This window comes from Chionomys nivalis, chromosome 2 (assembly GCF_950005125.1).
Source record: "Chionomys nivalis chromosome 2, mChiNiv1.1, whole genome shotgun sequence".
Classification (NCBI taxonomy): Eukaryota; Metazoa; Chordata; class Mammalia; order Rodentia; family Cricetidae; genus Chionomys; species Chionomys nivalis.
Genome location: NC_080087.1, coordinates 72,826,886 through 72,847,214, shown reverse-complemented (window position 1 = coordinate 72,847,214; position 20,329 = coordinate 72,826,886). Strand labels below are relative to the sequence as shown.

General features: G+C 47.0%; 1 protein-coding gene across 1 annotated transcript in view; it reads left to right on the top strand.

Annotated features, from left to right (window-relative positions):
- The first annotated feature begins 1,412 nt into the window (after positions 1-1,412).
- The window catches only part of Nlrp4 (NLR family pyrin domain containing 4), a 37,024-nt gene continuing 18,107 nt past the window's right edge, over positions 1,413-20,329 (top strand). The window contains exons 1-3 of the mRNA XM_057761798.1: positions 1,413-1,458; positions 15,251-15,551; positions 17,561-19,133. Coding sequence (XP_057617781.1) covers positions 15,275-15,551; positions 17,561-19,133 — 1,850 coding nt within the window. The 5' untranslated portion in view covers positions 1,413-1,458; positions 15,251-15,274. The remainder of the gene's footprint in view (positions 1,459-15,250; positions 15,552-17,560; positions 19,134-20,329) is intronic.

The window sequence follows — 20,329 nt, the reverse complement described above, 5'->3', positions numbered from 1 at the left end:
ACTCTCCCACCATACACAACAAAAGAGGAATAGTATTCCTCTTGGTAGACATACAAGGGGGAGAGAAAGAAGACGCAGCATCTGTGCATACTCCCAGGTCTTCGTAGATTAGGAAATAACCCCAGAAAGTGGTTCAAAATAAAAACATCAAAAAACCTCATGATGAAAGAAAAGATCATTTTAAAGAATACCTTTTTTTTTAACATGTGTGTGTGGGGAGGGGGTGTCCATCTGTCCATCTGTGGGGGGCAGAGTACAACACCAAAGGGTCAGTTCCCTCCTTTCACCAAGTGAGTGCCGGGGATCAAACTCAGGTCCTAGGCCTTGGCAGCCATGTGCCTTTACCTGCTGAGCCCTCGCCAGCTCAAGATGCCATTCTTAAAGAACAAAGACTAACGTGCTCTCTCACTTCACGGACAATCAGCATATTGCTAAATGTGCATGCAGCCAGTTCTGTTGGGCCAGAGGAGACAGGATCTGAAGCAATAGTGTTATTTGAGATAATTTGAAAGTCTATGTAAATCCTCTCAACCTATAGGAAAACTATGAAGATTCAAAGCAGCTTTTTGCAGGGAGGTAGTGCCACAGCACAACAATGACGTAGCTGCAAGTGATCGTACACACCTACAGTCCTAGCGCTCACTCAGGAGGCTGAGGCAGGAAAAACCCAAGTTCAAGGCCAGCCTAGTCTACGTAGTGCGTTGGGGGCATGGGGAGAGACTGCCTACCCTCATTGATATACATCTAAATGCTAGATAGTGATGACACACATATAAAATGGTAACAACATGCAAAGATGATGAAGAGATCTAGCTCAGCTTCCCTTCGGGAGATGCTGAAGGGGTTCCGTAGAGGCAGAACCCCCGGAGATCCCACATCCGGGGCTCATCCGGGATCCTATTCCCAGATTCACAGCAATATCCGCTACCCTGTACAATACCAGGAACCAAGGGCTCAGAGCCACACCCAGCATCCAACATCAATCACATCCTTCTTCCTTTCGCCAAAAGCTCCCCTGGACCAATGAGAGGGAGTGACAAATGGGCCAATCACATGGCACCATAGACTTTCTGCCCAGTTCCAGCTGCCTTATATTGAGGAGTAACCTGGACGCCCCGGGGCGGTGAGTCAGCAAATCTTGTGGGGCCGCTTTTCTCTTGTACGCTTATTTTCTTAAGGGGGTATTGCAAGCTTTGCCTTTTTTCTCTCCTTTTTCCTCCCTCGCGCCTTGACCCACCAGAAGCAGTTGGCGTCCTATGCCATAGCTACTTTGGACTTATTTAGCAGGGTAGCCAAGACACTTTGCGGTACTTACATTTAATTTTTTTCTTTTTCTTTTTAAGGAAAAACAAAACTCGCTACTAGACCAAACCCTCAAAAACGTGCTCCGGCTGGATCCACCCACTATCCCGCCGAAGTTAATCCAGCTTCCCCCACCCCACCCCCACCGACTTCGAAGTAAGTACAGGGGCCCCAAGAGATTGCAGGCCGAGCTAGGGACCAGAGGAGCGGGTGCTCGTGAGGCCTCCGAGATACAAAGAGGAAATAATAACCTGCGTAGGTAATCGTGAAGATTGGATACCTGAGAATTTAGAGGGTGGAGATCTGTTTATATTTGTTTTCGTGGATGTGAGAACCCATAGAGAAGCAGGCGGGTATGGACAAACCCTGTCCGTGTATCTAAGCGGTTCGCGTGAGTTCTCTCTGGTAGGGCAGAGAGATCTTTTGTGTTCCATTCGCGGGGGGGGGCCCCGGGGGGGGCGTAATCGCGCTTAATCGTGTAATCCTTCAAAGACCCGCCTTTTTTTTTTTCTTTTTTTTTTTTTTTGGCTACAGAGGTAAAAGCTTGGGCAAAGGCTGTTTTGCATATCAATAACGCTGGTCTTTACTGTTGGCTTTACAGTTGTAGCTTCTGGGCTAAACAAATACATCTGACCTCCGATACACCAAAGGTGGCAGAAGGCTTGTTGTGGGCTTAGTCACCCTAAGAGTAACCGTGTGGGGCACCATTGCATTCTCTCCAGGCAGTGTGCTAATCAGAGCAGATACTGGAGTTTAGTAGCTGCAAAGAAAGACAAAGATTTTCAACACACTAGGAGGTCAGAACAGGCAGGCCAGGGGTTCCCAGAGGGAGGGAGGGTGATCCCGCTGACTCCTGACTTTGTAAAACTTTTTGTTTGGTTTTATTTTGTTTTGTTTTCCAAGACAGTGTTTCTCTGTATAACAGCCCTGGCTGTCCCTAACTCACTTTGTAGACCAGGCTAGCCTTGAACTCACAGAGATCCGCCTGCTTCTACCTCCAGATTGCTGGGGTTAAAGGCATGCGCCACCACCTCCCAGCTGACCCGTAGCTTTGAAGCTGTAGCCTCACACACCTGAGGCAATACAATTCTTAATGTTTGTTGTTGTTGGAGTTGACTTTTTAGACAGGGTTTCGAGTACTGTGGGCTAGCCCCTAAATCGCAGCATAGCCACGGACAACCCAGAACCTCTAACCCCCTGCTTCTACCTCCCACGTTTTGGCATTACAGGTGCGCCCCAGCACACCTGATTTTCTGTGTTGCTGGGGATTGAACCCAGGGCTCCGCAGGCATGCTGCCAATCAGCCCATACCCCTAACCGGATTTCTGTCGTTTTAATCCACTTAGTTTACCTCATTTTGATGCAGAGACCCATGCAAATTTACCTCTGATATTTACCACAGTTACTTCAAGGCTTATGTTCTGAAAGTTAAAAATGCTGTTTTTCAAAGCCACGGTCTATCAAAGTCAGGAGACTAACCAGCAGGGTACCATTGGCCAACATCAAAACCTTATTTTAGCCTGGTGTTGTGGCGCATGCCCTTGACCCAGCACCTGAAACCAGATAAAATAGTGAATGGGGGCGAAAAAGTCGCTGGGCTTTGGTGGCACAAGCCTGTAATCCCAGCCCTCAGGAGGCAGAGGCAGGTAGATCTCTGTGAGTTCGAGGCCAGCCTGGTCTACAAAGCAAGTTCCAGGACAGCCAGGGCTGTTATATAGAGAAACCTTGTCTTGGAAACCGAAAAAAAAATAAGTATAAGCACCTGGGAGCGGGCTTTGTGAGTTCCAGGCCCGCTGGGGCTATATAGTAAGACCCTGACTTAAAAAGAGAGAGAAAGAACAAAATGCTTTTTAATGTTTATAGTTTATTGTTCTTAAATGGTCACGTGTGTTTTCATAAGTGTTTTTACATTAAAGACTTAACACTTCCAGCACGCAGCCGGTGCCTCAAACGGTTTGTGTTCTGGTACTCGGTTGTGTGCTTGCTCACAACCCCCACCTCGTGTATTTGTGTGTGCGTGTGTGTGGTCTGTGAGTTGTGTGCATGAGTATGTTTGGGTTTGTGTACGAGGGTGTGGGTGTACACTAGGCTCTGTGTGGCATTAGGTGGATTTTTTTTTACCTGGCTTATTGAAGATGATGTTGGAATCTGAAGTCTTAGGGAGGAATTTGTTTCACCTGTTAAAGTTAGCTTTTCAACCTTTCCATCGTCAGGGGTTGAAGGTTTAGCTTAGTGGAGAGCAGGCTTGCTTCGCCTGCTCAAAGACCTGGGTTGGATCTCCAAAGCTGGAACCAAAAACTCTTTAAATAGAAAGAAATAAGGTGAGGGCAGTCATTTTCTAAGAACCCATATATCGGGACAAAATCATTCCGTTTGATCAAATTGAAAATTATAATGGCACTGCTTCTAATTCCTGCAGGGCAGGTGGTGAGGTTTCTGGAAGCTGGCTGATGCCTGCTTGTTTTTCTTTTCCTTTTTTGTCTTTCATTCCTGCCTCTTTATTATTTATTTGGAGGAGACAGGATTTCATGTTGCAACCCTGGCCTGCTTCAGACTCAGAGATCCTCCTGCCTCTGCCTGAGCCTACTGAGTGATGGGATTAAAAGTGTGTGATAGATACCATGGTAACCTTATTTACTTATTTTGGTTTTTTGAGACAGGGCTTCTCTGTGTAGCATTGGCTGTCCTGGAACTCAATCTGTAGACAAGACTGGGTTCAAACTCACAGAAATATACCTCTGCCTCCCAAGTGCTTATATTTATTCTTTGTTGGATGGTTTGTTTCTTAAGATGGGGTTCTCTATGTAGCTTTGGAACCTGCTCAGGAACTTGCTCTGTAGACCAGACTGACCTCAAACTCAGAGATTGACCTGTCTCAGCCTCCCGAGTGTTGGGATTAAAGGCATGTACCAGCACCACCTGGCCTTATATTTATTCTTAATTAGACTATTTGGAGCTTTTCAGTCTACTGCCTTTGCCTCTTCATTGGGTTTTTTGTTTGTTTGTTTGTTTTGTTTTTGTTTTGTTTTGAGACAGGGTTTCTTATGTGTAGCCTTGGCAGTCCTGGAACTTGCTCCATAGACCAGGATAGGCTCAAGCTCCCTGTGTCTCTGTCTCCCAAATGCTGAGATTAAAGGTGTGCACCACCACTACCTGTTCTTTTTTTTTTTTTTTTTTTAATTAGACCTGTTGGGTGTTTTCAAAGATCTACTGACTTGGAGTCAGGCTCTCTCCCTCCCTCTTCCGCTTTCTATTTCTCTCTCAACCTCTCCCCCTTTCTCTCTCTCTCAACCTCATTCGTTATTTTCTTCTGACTTTGGTTTGCCTGTTGTTACTCTTAAAGTATGTAGTTTGCTCCTGAAATTTCAAGCTAAGTGTAGAGCAGTTAGTGTTGCACATATGTGCACAGCTGTGGGGTCACTCGCTTGAACACGGGCAACCTACCAAAGGCCACCCCACCCCAAGGACAAATGAGTCTCCTCAGTAACTGTCAAGGGCTCTTCAGTCAGGGGTGGGGTGATATCACCCCCCTCCCCTCCCCGCTAGAATGTCTGGCTTGAACTTGGTCTGGCAACCAGCACAGCTGCTGTGTTTGTGCAGGTAACAAGCGCACGTCCAGGAGACCGCATTGCATAGCTCTCCTGGCCTTTAAATTCTTTCCCAAATCCCCCAGCATCATGTTTCAGGGAGCATAGCCTCATCTAAGGGCTATTCATGGTTGAGAGTGCCCCCTTTTCTGATCACAGGGAAGACTCCCAGCCACCAGTTAGAATGGGGAACAGGGCCCCCTGGTTTCAATCTGTGGTTGGTTTTTTTGTTTTTCCAGATGATACTCTCTCAGTTAGCAGCATACTGAAAATAGACCCTAGCGATTTCTCAGTGTCCCTGCAAGAGGAAGGACTGCTGCCTGCGTGGCCACCTGAGCAGGACTCTGGTCTGGATTCTAAGTCACCTCTCCTTACAGTGTCCGATCCCCTTGGATTGTCACTAACCATAGGAACATAGCTCCACACTGCAGCAGCTGCCTGAGGAACTCTTCTCAGAGGCCCCCAACAACCAGGCAAGACCAAATGAGATAGAAAGTTGGGTTTGTTTAAACTAAAGAAGTCCTCAAGAGGAGGGTGGGACACACCAGACAGGACATGGGCTTCTCAAAGGAGACTCGGGTTTCTTTCAGTGAGTATTCATAGGCTCTTTGTGGTGCTCAAATTGCTAAAAAGTACCCCATACCCCTTCTTTGTAGCACCACCCAAAGAGTGTAATTTGTGGTCTGGAGAGATGGCTCAGTGATTAAGAATGCATGCTGCTCTTCCAGAGGACCCGAGTCTGGTTCCCACAAGCATGGCTCACAACCACCTGTAACTCCAGCTTCAGGGTATCTGATGCCCTCTTCTGGCCTCTGCAGACAACTGCATGGTCGTGTGTGTGTGTGTGTGTGTGTGTGTGTGTGTGTGTGTACGTTTATGCACACAGTCATGTCACACACAGACACGTGTGTGCACACACACATCATGTCACGACACAGACACACAAGGGGATTTCAAAATGCCTTTAAAAGAATGTTATTTGTAACAAGATTAAATATTAAAGGCTTTTTCTCAGCACATCTGGCATTTTGAGGGCCATCTTCCAGGACAGGTGTGAAGAGTTCTAGAAAATCAAGATTATTATTTTAGCCAGGAGAAAACACAGCCTAATTTAATTTAGCCAGGAGTAAACACAATCTGGAAGCCTCTCCATTTTTTTATGTTAGTTTCTCAGTTTCCCTGTTACAAGCCTAGATGTGGGTTCATTTCCCTCCTTGGGCTTCTCAATATAGTCAGTTGATGATTTCATCACAACATAGTCATTTCAGAGAACCCAGTAGTGATCTTTTCAAATATGTAAATTTCTCAACTTATACTGATGTCGTATCTTAGTAAACCCAGTGGAGTTGGAAAGTATTATAAATTGAAAATACATGTGTAATTTTAATTTTATTACATTGGTGTATGTGTAGATACATGTGTGGGGATGCACACATGCCATGTAGTGTCTGTGGAGTCAGAACCCTGCTTCTACAAGCTGGTTTTTCTCTTCCCACTGTGTACACAATCTGAACCCTAAGACGACCCAGGAATCGGTCATTCATTGATTGATTGTGGATGTGGTGTAGAGTGTAACCAAGTCCTCTACCACCTGAGTCATAGCCTCAGTCCCTCGATCATTTCCATAGGTATACGGGGCTAGTTTGTTGTTTTCATTTTATTAATGATGAAAATATTCAGCATCTTTTCGTTAGTGGGAGCGTGGATAAGTGTGTGTGTGTGCGTGCGCGCACGCAAGTGTGTGTAAGTGTGTGTGTCTATGCAGGCCAGAAAGCAACCTCCAGAGTCATTCTTGGGTGCCAGTTCATCTTCTGTTTTGCACGTGGACTGTGCTGTTGTAGCACCATCTGGGGAAAAGACACTCCTTCTTGTAAGTTCCCACTATTATGGATAAGTCTGTTTTAGATTGTAGATATTCTTGGTGGACACAGGTTAAGATTTTCATATTTTCTTGTTATATTATTTCTGCATGTAATACCTGGTGAGAGTCATCCTTTCTGTACTTTTTTCTTAGAGCTAAAAGTCTTATACATCATAATTCTATTAAACCTTCCTTTGGATGGTTTTGGCATATCTGATTTTGCTTTGGTTTGGGGATTTTTGCTTTGATTTGGTTTGGTTATTTTTCTGCAGTACTGAAGATTGAACCTAGTACAGTGCACACACTACACAAACTCTCTACCACTGATCCATAACCCAGCCCTCTTTGTTATTTTTATATACTTTAAAAATTCTGTATTTTGTGTGTTGAGGTACTGGGTGCTTTAGAAATGGAGTTACAGGGTCAACAGGTACTCTTTGTTTTGGGTTTTTGGGGGGGGGGTTGATTCTTTGGGTTTTTGAGACAGGGTTTCTCCATGTAGCTTTGAAGCTTGTCCTAGAACTCACTCTGTAGACCAGGCTGGCCTTGAACTCAGATCTGCCTGTCTCTGCTCCGGGATTAAAGATGTTCGCCACCACCACCACCTGACGCCTTTTTTTATTATTTGGTTTGGTTTGGTAAGCAAGTGCCTTTAACTCCTTAGCTGCACCTACCTCCTTTAACTCCAAGCTCCTACCCTTGTTGTGAGCCACCATGTGGTTGCTGGGAATTGAACCCAGGACCTCTGGAAGAGTAGTCACTGCTCCTAACCACTAAGCCATCTCTCCAGCCCTACTTTTTTGAGACAGGGTTTCATTAAGTTGCTTGCCTTGACTTGACTACTGTGTTTTGTTTTGTTTTTTTTTTTTTAAAAATATTTATTTATTATGTATACAGTATTCCATCTGTGTGTATGCCTGCAGGCCAGAAGAGGGCACCAGACCCCATTACAGATGGTTGTGAGCCACCATGTGGTTGCTGGGAATTGAACTCAGGACCCTTGGAAGAGCAGGCAATGCTCTTAACCTCTGAGCCATCTCTCCAGCCCCTTGACTACTGTGTTTTGTAGGCAGACCCTGAGCTTGTAATCCTCCGCCTCTGAAGTAGTTGGGCTCCAGGCCCATGTCACTGGACTCATCTACTGGTTTACATTAATAACTGGTATATGCCTCAGATATATCTTATACCATTATCATAAATACTGTCCTGTATACTAACCTAGCACCCAGTGCCGCCAGAGTCAGAGATGACAGTAACTCTCTTAAGATTTATTTTGTGTATGGATGTGATTGAGTGTATGTATGCATATCACATGTGTGTCATGCCTGAGTAGTCTATAAATGCCCTGGAGGTAAAGTTACAGGAAGCTGTGAGACGCCCCCCTACACACACACACACACACACACACACAGACATACGTACATACCGGTGTGGGTACTGGGAACCCAGTCTGGTTCTTGGTTAGATTAGCTGGTCAGCAGGCCCCGGGAGTCCTCCTGCCTCTGGTTATTCCAGTGCTAGGATTACAGGGCTATGCCACCACACCCCGCTTCTTACACAAGTGCTGAGGAGCCAAACGCGTGCCCTTAAACTTGTGCAGCAAACACCGTACCAGCTCAACCATCTCCCCAGCCCCTTGATGCCATTTTTTCATATTTTTTATTTAAAAGATTTACTTTTCATTTTACATACCAACCCCAGTTTCCCATCCCGCCCTCCATTGTTAGGGTCTGAGAGAAGCCCCCAAAGAAGACCAACATCCACGTATGCAATAACAAGAGTACTTTATTAATTCCAATGTTGGGGTGATATCTGGTGACCCCCAAAGAAAGTCACAAGCTCCTCTAAAGCAGAGTTGGAGGAATTCCAGAGAGGAGGGATTAATCTGGGCCTGATTGGTGGAGGAAAGATTAATATGGGGGCCTATTGGTGGGAGATCCTAGTGGTTAGGGACTTTCATTCCAGCAGCAGGGTAGGGAAAGCTGTCTTTAGTTATCAGGAGACCTGGAACACCTGCTAAGCCAGCAGAAGGGACCATGGGGGGCCTGCTGAGCCAGCAAAAGGCTGTGGTTTTTCTGAGGACTCTCTGTTTAATTCTGTCCCATTTTAGTGAACCAAAACTAAGGCGTAGGTTTCTGTCAGGTTACTACGAGAGCCAGGTCTGCCCTCAGCTCTCTCATTCCCCGCTTGAGTAGTGGGTCATCTCGAATCCTGGAGATGTTTTCTCTGGATCTGCAGGCTTGTACCGCTGTCTCAGAACCATCAGCTGGACATAGAGATCTGTGACGATCACCAGGTCTCCTGGTGGGAACCCGTGGGGCAAAGGAGGCTCTGCCTTGGCCAGAGTTGTTTCAACATCCGATACAGAACCTGTAGGTAGGAAAGAAATCTCTGGTCATCAAAGTCAGCCACCAGTTCTGCCCTAAGATTACACAGAATGGGCGGTGGCCTGACATACATTGCCGCGTCAGCACGGCAACTGTCGTTCTTCTGAGCGAGGGACGTCGGGATTAACAGGCAACACAACTTCAGGTTCTGCAGACAAGCCCTTTATTCCACTTTCTCACAAGTATATATAGCCCTCAGCAGGGGAGGCCAAACCAGCAATAGCAGGAAGCTCATCACCGTAACTCAATGGCTTAGGGGTGAACATCCTTAGAAACATTGCTGAAAACAACAGATTGTTCCTGTTTTTGTTCCTGTCTTCAACCAACCGCAAGAGTGCAAAACAGACCAAGTGGGGGTGCGAAGGCCTGTCCTCTAGGGACCCAACAATACATGATCTCAGATGGGGTCAGGTCTAGGGTATAAGGAGAATCGCAAACCCTGTAGAGAGCATAGGGGAGGAGAGACACACAGGCACCGCCAGTTTCAAGGGTTAATTTGGTTAATGTCCCCCTTAGGGTTTGGTTTATCCTTTTTACCTGGCCTGAACTTTGGGGACAATAAGCACAATGAAGTTTCCAGTTGGTCCGCATAGCTGTAACTAGTCTTTGTGTTACCTGAGAGAGGAATTCAGGTTCATTATCTGGGCCCAGGAGCACAGGGAGGCCATACCTCGGGATAATTTCTTCCAGGAGCTTCTTGACCACCATGGCATCCATCTTGTGATTAGCTGGGAAAGCCTCAGCCCATCCTGGAAAGGTGCCTATAAACACTGGAAAGTACTTGTAGCCTGCCTGGCTTTACCTCTGTGAAGTCAGTCTCCCAATTGATGCCGGGCTGAGCTCCTCTCTCCCGGTGTCCAGTTCTCATGACTCCGCCTTTTGTTCTGACAAGACGGCTTGTAGGACATCGGCCTGCAGCTTCTGCTGTTTTGGCCCTAAGGTCATAACCCTTAGGAGGTGCTCTTCTCAGGAGGTCCTGTATCTTTACTTCTCTCAAGTATCTCTGATGTATTAGACTGGCTGAGTGGCAGAGTGTGGGAAGGTGATCCATTCCTCGGGTCCTGAGCCATCCTTCTCCTTGTGTTGGTGCAGGAGTAGATTCCTTGGAGATCTTGGTCAGTGTAAGCTGGACATTCTGGCAACATGGGTGACCATCTTTGGTGTGGCCAGCAGGATGGCTGCTGTCTGGAGGGCAGCCTCCTTTGCTGCTGTGTCTGTCCGGCTGTTTCCCCCTCGAGATTGGGTCCTCTCCTTTCTGGTGCCCAGGGCAGTGTATGACAGCTATCTCCTAGAGCAGCCATATGGCCTGTAAAAGATCTAAAATCTCCTGTTTGTTTTTAATAGTCTTTCCATCTGTAGTCACCGATCCCTCTCCCTGTAGATGGCACTGTGGATATGTATCATAGCAAACGCATACCAGCTATCAATATAGACATTAAGTCTTTTTCCTTTTCCCAACTGCAGTGCCTGTGTTAGAGCTATCAGCTTGGCCCTCTGGGCTGATGTCCCAGGAGGTGGAGCCTCTGTCCCTATGACTTCTTCCTCAGTTGTAACTGCTGCCCTGCTATACCTGATACCATGTTGATGAAGCTACTGCCATCTGTGTACAATGTTACCTCAGCCCATGACAAAGGGACGTCCTTGAGGTCTGGTCTGATCTCACGGAGATGGCTCAGGATGTCCAGACAATCGTGGAGAGGCTGATCCAGGTCCGGGTCTGGGAGCAGGGCGGCAGGGTTCAAGGCACTGCTGTGGGTGTATGGGATCCTGGGTGGGTAAAGAGCAAAGCCTGATCATGAGTCAGCCGTCTATCAGGAGGATGTTTAAGGACCCCCTCGATAGCATGGTGCCCCAAAGTTAACTTGCCTGGGTCTTTACCTAGTAAAGCTGATGCTGCAATTATGCAGAGGCAAGGAGGCCAACCAGTAGCCCTGGATCCAGCTTTTTGGACAAGTAGGCTACCGGCCTTTTCCATGGCTCCAGGGTTTGCAACAGTACCCCCATGGCCATTCCCTTCTTCTCATCCACATACATGTGGAAGGGTTTGGTGGCACCTGGTAGATCGGGTAGTGCCAGAGCAGGTGCATTCAGTAGAGCCGACTTAATTTCATTGAGTGCCTTTTCCGTCTGTGAGGTCCAGTCGAGGGGAATCATCCCCCACCATGGCCTCATATAGAAGCCGGGTGAATTCAGCAAACCCAGGGATCCAGAGCTACATAACCCAGCAGACCCCAGGAGCTCTCTCACCTCTCGGCAGTTGCTGGGTCTGGATGGCCTCCTTCCTTGCTTTTGACAGCCATCTTTAGACCCCCTTTGAGTATGTACCCCAAGTAAGTTTCCTCAGTTTGGCCGAGTTGAGCCACCTTTACTGATACACGATACCCCAAGTCTCCCAAAGTTCTAAGCAGCCCTGTAGTGGCAGCTTTGCAGGCTTCCAAGGTGTCCGCTGCTATCAGGAGGTCATCCACATTAACAGGGGTGTGTTCCAGGCCGACTGGCAAGGGACCAAAATTCCCAGGTCTCTGAGGTGCTTAATATGGGGAGTGATCCCCTGCTTGGGGAATTTCTTGGAGCCAATTTTGAAGCATGTTTCTATTGCGTCTTTGGTTTGGAGGGCCTGTAAGCCATTTGTCAAAATGGATGTGGGTCCCTATCTTAGTTACTAAGTCTCTTCCAAACAGTGGGTGTGGGCAGTCAGGGATGACCATAAAAGGATGGGTTACTTGGCCCTTTTCTATGTCCACTGATCTTTGAGTAGTCCATGAGTACTGGTTCATCCCTGTAGCCCCACAAATACCGGTTCATCCCTGTAGCCCCTTGCACTCTGGGTTGTTCTGGTGACATTTTGCCTAGGTTGTTTTAGAATGGGGTGTTGTGCTCCTGTGTCTAACAGAAAATCTATGGCTTTCCCCTCCACCTTTAGGGTTACTCAAGGCTCGGGGAGGGGCTCCGAGCTCCACCCCCTTCAATCCCTTATTTCTCCCAGTTTCAGTACCTTTACTTTTGAGCCCTGTTCAGAGCATTTATTCTTCAATGACCCAACTTCCTACAATAGGCACATTGATCTTTTTGCAGTAGTACTAGGCCTATTGCGCAGTCCCTGCTTTGGGCCTTTCCCTTTACGTGGTGAGTCTCCAAAGGCCAGTGCCTGTTTTCTAACCTCTGGGATGCCTGACACAGCTAGAAGGACTTTGGTGAGCCCCATGTATCTGTCTTTTTAAAGCTGTTGTGAGCCCTAACTTTGTCTGTCTTCTGGGGTTGAATACTTTCTCAGCAACCACCATGAGCTCAGTCAACCTCTTGCCTTTGAAACCGTCTAGTCTCGGCAACTTGAGGCCGATCGCTAGTGCTGACTGGTTGACAAAAGCCAGGGCAGCTGCAGATCAGTTCTCTGGTACTTCCAGATTCGAGGGTGGATAAGTCTCAATCTTCTATCAGCCTTTCTAGGAATGCTCCTGGTGTTTCTTCAGGCCCCTGGCGTATCTGAGTGACTTTGGACAAATTTGTGGGCCACCTCGGGGCAGCCCAGAAACCCTCCCCCCATTAGGTCTGGTGGTAGATGTCCAGCCTCTCCCTACCTTTCTCCATGTTGGAAACCCAACATTTATGAGGTCTGCATTGGTGGGCGGTCTTCCATCTGGGCCCGGAACCAATTTCCAAGTCTCTGTTCCAGTCCGGTCCCTCTCCTCAGTAGTAAAGAGGACCTGGAGCACTGGAAACAGTCATCCCATGTGGTCTGGTGAATTAAAAGTCAGAATTCTCAGAGAACTTAGAATTTTGTAATTTCTAATTTTAAAGGTTGCTAGTGGCTAGTTGCTAGCTGCTGCCTACCCTCAGCATCAGGTTAGCCCACAAGGGAGTCAGCTCCGGCTGGCAGCTCCTTCCTCCAAGAATGCATGCATATGTGGGGGGCTCCTCCATTCTCCCCCTCTGTCCTCCAGGACCTCTCATCCTGGGGGACCTGGGGGTAAGGTGGTGGGATAGAAAAGAAGTCCTCCAACTCGTCTGGAGAAGGAAAGACAGTACAGGGGTGCAGTAGGCGGTGGCCTGTCCCCCTCTCTCCTTTAAAGAGAATGACCCCGTTCCCAACACAAATATTTTGTAGGGAATCATCAGCTTTGTTTTTTAATGAAGAAAACCACCCAGAATTAGCATAGCATGCTCAAATCTCTTACCTCCTCTGGCCTTCTACAACTCACTATACTTCTCGGTTCCTATCGCTGTTCCTCTGCTTCAGCCAGACGTTCTTACTCAGTCTTATTTTAGTCTCCTGCATTTTTTCAGACAACGTGAAAACTTTATCAAAGTCCTTTCTGTGGTTTCCTTTAGCAGTCTCGAGTATTGTATGCCTATAATACTTTAAACAAGAACAGAAACATACCGTAACAGAAATAACTCCACATAAAAACCTGCAGCGACAAGAAGCACCTGAGATTAGCAGTTTTTCTCTTACCTTAACCAGTGATAATTTGTAACCAACCCCTCGAAATCATAACCCATTGGATATGAATGAACAAAACCCACACTTTTTGTAGAAACAAAAGCATAATTCTTCCTAGGCAGTGTCAGAACAGGAAAGGGTGAACTGGCAGCAAGGACCTTGGTCTACAGTGAAGAATTGGGCTCAGGAAGGAAGGGATGGGGTGTGCAGCAGTTATGTGCATGGGCAGCTTGCAGGCAGAGTGCCTGCCTGGCAGTCAGTATCCTGCACACCCACACACACCTACACACACACACACACACACACACACACACACACACAAAAAGATTGTCAGCTTCCCCGTACGGGCCACCACAATGATCAGCTGCAGGTTTTCTACCAGGTACTCAAAGTCTCACCATGTCATTATCAAGCGTGTCCCCTCCAGACAGTAAGCTGCAAGTCAACAGCTTAGGTTTAAAAGTCCTTGGAATGGTCCAAAATAACTCAAGGGAGAAGGTTGAGTTTGACGGACCCATTCTGAAGAGAAGTAATGAGGTAACATTACCAACAGACAGGAAGACACAAAGAACACTGGCAGAAATGTACCAGTAGGGCACACAAAAAAGAAACCGGGAACCAGAACAGGCTAATGGTATGTCTCCCTGGGGAGTTCCATTTTGCAACAGACACAACCGTGTTCCCCCTTCAACCAAAAGGGACCCTCTGTCCCAGTTTGGCCAATGGGACCCAGTTTTCCCTACCAAGTGAATCAGATATCTCCTGGCCCATGTGGTGGAGGTGCCTCTAGTGTTTCTGCCAGGCAAACCTTGGCCTCCAGATTCAGTTAGCTCGAGCCTCCAAGTAGGGGGAAAAAACACAGAACAAGGAACAGAACAGACCAAGACAAAGAGCGCTCACTTCACTGGCTGGCTGGGTTATCATGCATTCAACATGGTGGGGCTCTCTGGGGGGCTTCCAGGACAGCACACCAATTGTTATGGTCTGAGAGAGGTCCCCAAAGAAGACCAACAGCCACATATGCAATAAAGAGTACTTTATTAATTCCAACATTGGGGTGGCACTTGGTGACCCCAAAGCAGAGTTGGGGAATTCCAGAGAGGAGGGATTAATCTGGGGCTGATTGGTGAGAGGTCCTAGTGGTTAGAGACTTAACTTTTCAGCATCAGGGTAAGGAAAGCTATCCTTAGATATCAGGAGACTTGGGGGGGGGGGGGCACACCTGCTGAGCCAGCAAAGGGGCTTTGGTGGCTTGCTAAGCCAGCAGAAGGCTGTTTTTTCTAAGATCTGTCTGTTTAGCTCTGTCCCTTTATAGTGAACTGAAACAAGGCTTAGATTTCTGTCAGGCTTCTAGGAGAGCCTGGTCTGCCCCCCTCAGCTCTCACCATCCACTCCTCAGCAGGGGTAGAGCCTTCCTTGGGAAGTCAACAACGGCTGGAATACCAACTTAAGGCAGGACTAAGCCCTTCCCCCTGTATCAAGACTGAGCAAGGTATCCCACCATCGGGAATGGGCTCCAGAAAGCCAGTTCATACACTTGGGATAGGCCCTGGTGCCACTGCCAGGCCTCCCCCAAAACAGATCAAGCCACATAACTGTCACCCACATTCAGGGGGTCTAGTTTACTGATCCCGTTTTTTAATAACTCACTGCTTGCCTGATTTTCCCACAGATTCCCATCTGTTCTTAAGCCAGAATGGCATCTTTCTTTTCTGACTATGGCCTTATGTGGTACCTGGAAGAACTGAACAAGAAGGAATTCATGAAGTTCAAAGAGTTCCTCAAGGAGGACATCGTGCAGTATGGGCTGAAACAAATTCCTTGGACCAAAGTGAAGAAGGCGTCTCGAGAAGACCTCGCCAATTTACTGGTCAAATATTACGAGGAGAAGAAAGCCTGGGATGTGACCTTCAGAATCTTCCAGAAGATCAATAGGAAGGATCTCAGTGAGCGGGCAGCGAGAGAGATTGCTGGTGAGTTGGTTTAAGCTGCTTTCTGGTGAGGATGGTCATATGGTTTGGATGATTTGACTCTTCCTCATACCCATCTACCATGGACCAGCAGATGTCGGGGACGTTTTTCTTCTTTAGGAAGGAGGCAGATTCATGTAGACATATTAGCTCTTTGTAGTCAAATGTGTAGGGTTTTGTGCCCTAACCTGCCTAAATGGTTAAACCTCTACCCAGGACATCAGTAATTCACCCTCGCATCGAAACTGGGAACTTAACTCTAGAGAGAAGTGGTAGCTCCGTGGATTTGGGCCAGCAGCAACTGAAAACACCTGCTGTGTAGATCACATCATGGTTGGCAGGGAGATGGCTCCCTCTGTTTAAGCGTGAGAATCTGACTTCAGCAGCCACATGAAAGCCAGGCACTGTAGCAAGCTGGCCCTTCAGCGTGGCAAGTTCTAGACAGCTGGAAAGAAACTTGGCTCAAAAAATGAGACAGCACTCAAGAAGCAGAGGCCAGAAGAGGGCATTTAGATTTTCTGGTACTGGACAGCCATGTGGATGCTTGGAACTGAACCCAAGTCTTAACCACTGAGCCGTGTCTTGAGCCTCATGTTAGAGCTTCATGTGATGTCTTGTGTGTATCTTTTTTGTTTCTAACCTCTTAATTCCTTCATTCCCTCTTTAGCTCCTTCTGATTAACTGCACATCCACCTATTGGCTTTTCTTTTGACATAATTCTTTCTGTATATGCGCACGTACACCTGCACACCATGGTACACAAGTGGAGATCAGAGGACAACTTTTGATAGTTAATTCTGCTTCTATCATCTGGGTCTCAGGGACCAAACTCGGGTCATCAGGCTTAGTGGCAAGTGCCTTTACCTCCTAGGGCGCCTAACTGGCCCTCATCCTTTGAGCTTTAAACTTAAGACATTTCACAAAATGCAGATTGCCTCGGTTTTCCTCAGTCCCCCCTTGATTGCCCAGCCTGCCTTTTACTTTTATTGAACACCGTTTAAAAATTATTATACTTGGCATACAAAATGAGTTTCAGTGTAAAGTTTTCACGCACGCCTGTGTATGTATGTCATGGTGCTTTGCTTGTGGTATTCCCCCACCGTGACCCTCCCCCCCACACTAATTCCCTCTGATCCCCTAAATAGACTCCTTTTTGCATTCATGCCATATATGTGGGAAATTATACTTGTTGAACATTTTAAAGAATCTTTTTAAAACCCAGTTTGGGCTGAAATGGGGGAGAGGGAGCCCCGAACTTCTGGTGCCAGCTTCTGAAATAGCCCATGACAATTTAACACTATAACATTCACACAACACACATGCACACACGCAAGCTGTGCTCAAGGACCAGTGAAAATCTCCCATTAACCAGCATATTGTTCTCGGTGTTATGGTTACAGCGTGAGGTAGGACCTTAAGTGGACTCCAGTGGGTCCCATCGCATGATGCAATTACCGAGAGAACGGAAAGGGGAGGGGAGAAAGAGAGGGAAAGACCTGCTTGCCTCTTCAGAACAGCAGGAAGAGGGAGTAGGTGGACTTGTCTCCTAAAGAGACCTGTGTACAGCCAAGGAACGGCTTGCCATGCACAGAGGGGTGACACACTGTGCCAGGTTCCCAAGAGCAGGGCCAAGTTGTGCCTGGATGCTAACACTGGGCCCACAGCTTACCGATTCCTAAAGACATCCATCATAAACAGGCTGAAGAAATGGCTCCGTGGTTGCGAGCATGCCCTGCTCTTGGAGAGGACCTGAGTTCAGTTGCCAGCACTCTCCATTCCCAGCACCCATGGGGGCTGGCTCATGGCCAGCTGTAACTCCAGCTCCATGAGGTGGCAGTTCAACTCCTCTGACCTCCCTGAGAGTGCACTAACACACACATAATTTAAAATAATGGTTTTTTTTGAAGGGTACCTCCTGAGAATTAAAATATCAAGGTCGGGTCATATATGAGTGAATGCTTAATTTTGATGCATTGTGGATTTTTTTTTCCTCCTGTGCTCACTGACCTCAGGATACACAAAACTGTATCAAGCTCATTTGAAGAAGAAGCTGACCCGGATTTGGTCCAGAAAATTCGACATCCCAATTCAGGATTTCATGAAGCCGAAAGTCAACCAGGACGAATACAGTCATTTCGAGCATCTTTTCATATCAAAGACAACTGAGAAGAAGCCACACACGGTGTTCCTGAAGGGAATGGCGGGAATCGGCAAGACACTGACTTTGGCAAGGTTGATGCTGGCCTGGTCGGAAGGCCTGGTATTTCAGAACAAATTCTCCTACGTCTTCTACTTCTGCTGTCGGGAAGTGACGCAGCTGAAGACGGCCAGCCTGGCCGAACTGATGTCCAGAGAGTGGCCCAGCCCCTCAGCTCCCATCATGGAGATAATATCCCAACCTGAGAAACTCCTGTTCATCATTGACAGCCTGGAAAGGCTGAATTGTGATTTGACTGAACCAGAATTGGAGCTGTGTCATAACTGGATCGAGAAACGGCCGGTGCATATACTGCTGAGCAGTTTGCTCAGGAGGAAGATACTCCCAGAGTCCTCTCTCCTCATCACAGCTACCCCGGAGACTTTTGATAAACTGGAGGACAGGATCGACTACACAGAAATGAGGGCCATGCTGGGATTCGACGAGAGCAGCAGGAGAACGATTTTCCGGGACTTGTTCCCCGACAAGAACAGAGCCCAGGAAGCCTTCAGGTTGGTGAGAGAAAATGAACAGGTGTTCACTCTGTGTCAGGTCCCTTTGCTCTGCTTGGCGGTGGCTACTTGCCTGAAAAACGAGATAGACAAGGGAAGAGACCCGGCTCCCGTCTGCCGACGCGCCACCTCCATATACACCACGTACATCTTAAACCTGCTCATTCCCAAGAGCGCCCATGGTCCAAGTAAGAAAAGCCAAGACCTGCTTCAGGGCCTGTGTTCCCTGGCCGCAGAGGGCATGTGGACGGACAGGTTTGCATTTAGTGAGGAAGATCTCAGGAAAAATGGCATCGTCAGTTCGGACATCCCCATGCTGCTGAACATCAAGATATTTCTGAAGAGCAGGGACTTCAAGAATTTTTACACGTTCCTCCACCCGTCCGTCCAGGAGTTCTGCGCTGCTGTCTTTTATCTGGTGAAGAACCACACAGACCACCCTAGTAAAGACGTCCAGTGTATAGAGACACTCCTGTTTACATTTCTAAAGAAAGTCAATGTACACTGGATTTTTGGGGGCTGTTTTATCTTTGGCCTTTTACACCAATCCGAACAAGAAAAGCTACAGGCGTTTTTTGGCTATCAGTTGTCCCAGGAGGTGAAGCAGAAGTTGTATCGGTGCCTGGAAACAATAAGTGTCAATGAGGACCTTCAGGAACAAGTAGACAGCATGAAGCTGTTTTACTGTCTGTTTGAGATGGACGACGAGGCCTTTGTAGTCCAGGTGGTGAACTTCCTGCAGCAGGTGAAGTTCGTGGCTAAGGATTATTCTGATCTGATGGTTGCTGCCTACTGCTTAAAGCACTGTTCTACGCTGAAGAAACTCTCCTTTTCGATGCAAGCTGTCCTGCAGCTTGAACAAGAACACAGCTACATGTGAGTCCACTCATTTTCTCTCCTCTGTCTCCTCAGACTATGCCCTGTGTATTGCCGGCTTACATAGAACCCTGGTTCAAAACTCATCCTGTTGTCCAGTGCTGAGTGTCCAGCCCAGAAATCCCATGCACACAAACAATCAAAACAGACTCCGCAGGTTGTGTATGTACATATATATATACACACGTGTGCGTATATATGTTCATGCATGTATATATATAATAAAGAAAAGGCTATCGGTTTGAGGGTTAGGGCATGGCAAGTGGGAAAGGGAAAGTGATAGAATTCTATTTTAATTAAATATATCTTTAAAATAAATTTTAAAACAAAATCAAAATTTTAAAAAGGGTGAAAATGCAAAAATTCACTTTCTGTCAATGACTTACACTTTTTAAGATTTATTTTAATTTTATGTGTATGTGACTGTGTTGGTATGCACGGATGTGGAGATTATCTCGGTGGCCAGAAGGGGGCATCTGATCCCCTGGAGCTGTAATTACAGGTGGTTTGTAATCTGCCCTGATGTGGGTTCTGGGATTCAAATTCTTATTCTCTGAAGAAATATAAGCTTTCTTAAATAATCACTGAACTGTCTCCAGTCCAACAGGCTCCATTGTGAGTCCTGGATTGACTCACTTAAAGATATGCCAGTTGGAGGGCTGAAGAGATGGCTCAGAGGTTAAGAGCACTGACTGCTCTTCTGGAGGTCCCAAGTTCAATTCCCAGCAACCACATACATAATAAATCTTCTTTAAAAGATATGCTATTTGATCTTATTACTATTCAATTTTTGTTAATATTTTTGGACAAGTAGCTGTGGCAAGCCTGGAACTCAGGTCTTGATCTGCCTGTCTCCAGAGCACTGGACTGAAGGCATGTGCCACAGTGCCTTTTTGTTAACTAGTTGTGCATAGTTATAGAGTAACAGTGGTCTATCAGTTCTGGTATACGGGGCCTATAGTGCCTATAATAATATGCAGGCCCTGGATTTGCTCCCTGGCGTCATATAAAACCTGAGTATAGTGGTGCATGCCTGTAACCATAGGGGTGCATGCCTGTAACCATAGGGGTGCATGCCTGTAACCATAGGGGTGCATGCCTGTAACCATAGGGGTGCATGCCTGTAATGCAAGTCCCTCAGGTAGTGGATTCAATCAGAAACTCGGGCTCATCCTTGGTTATATAATAAGTACAGG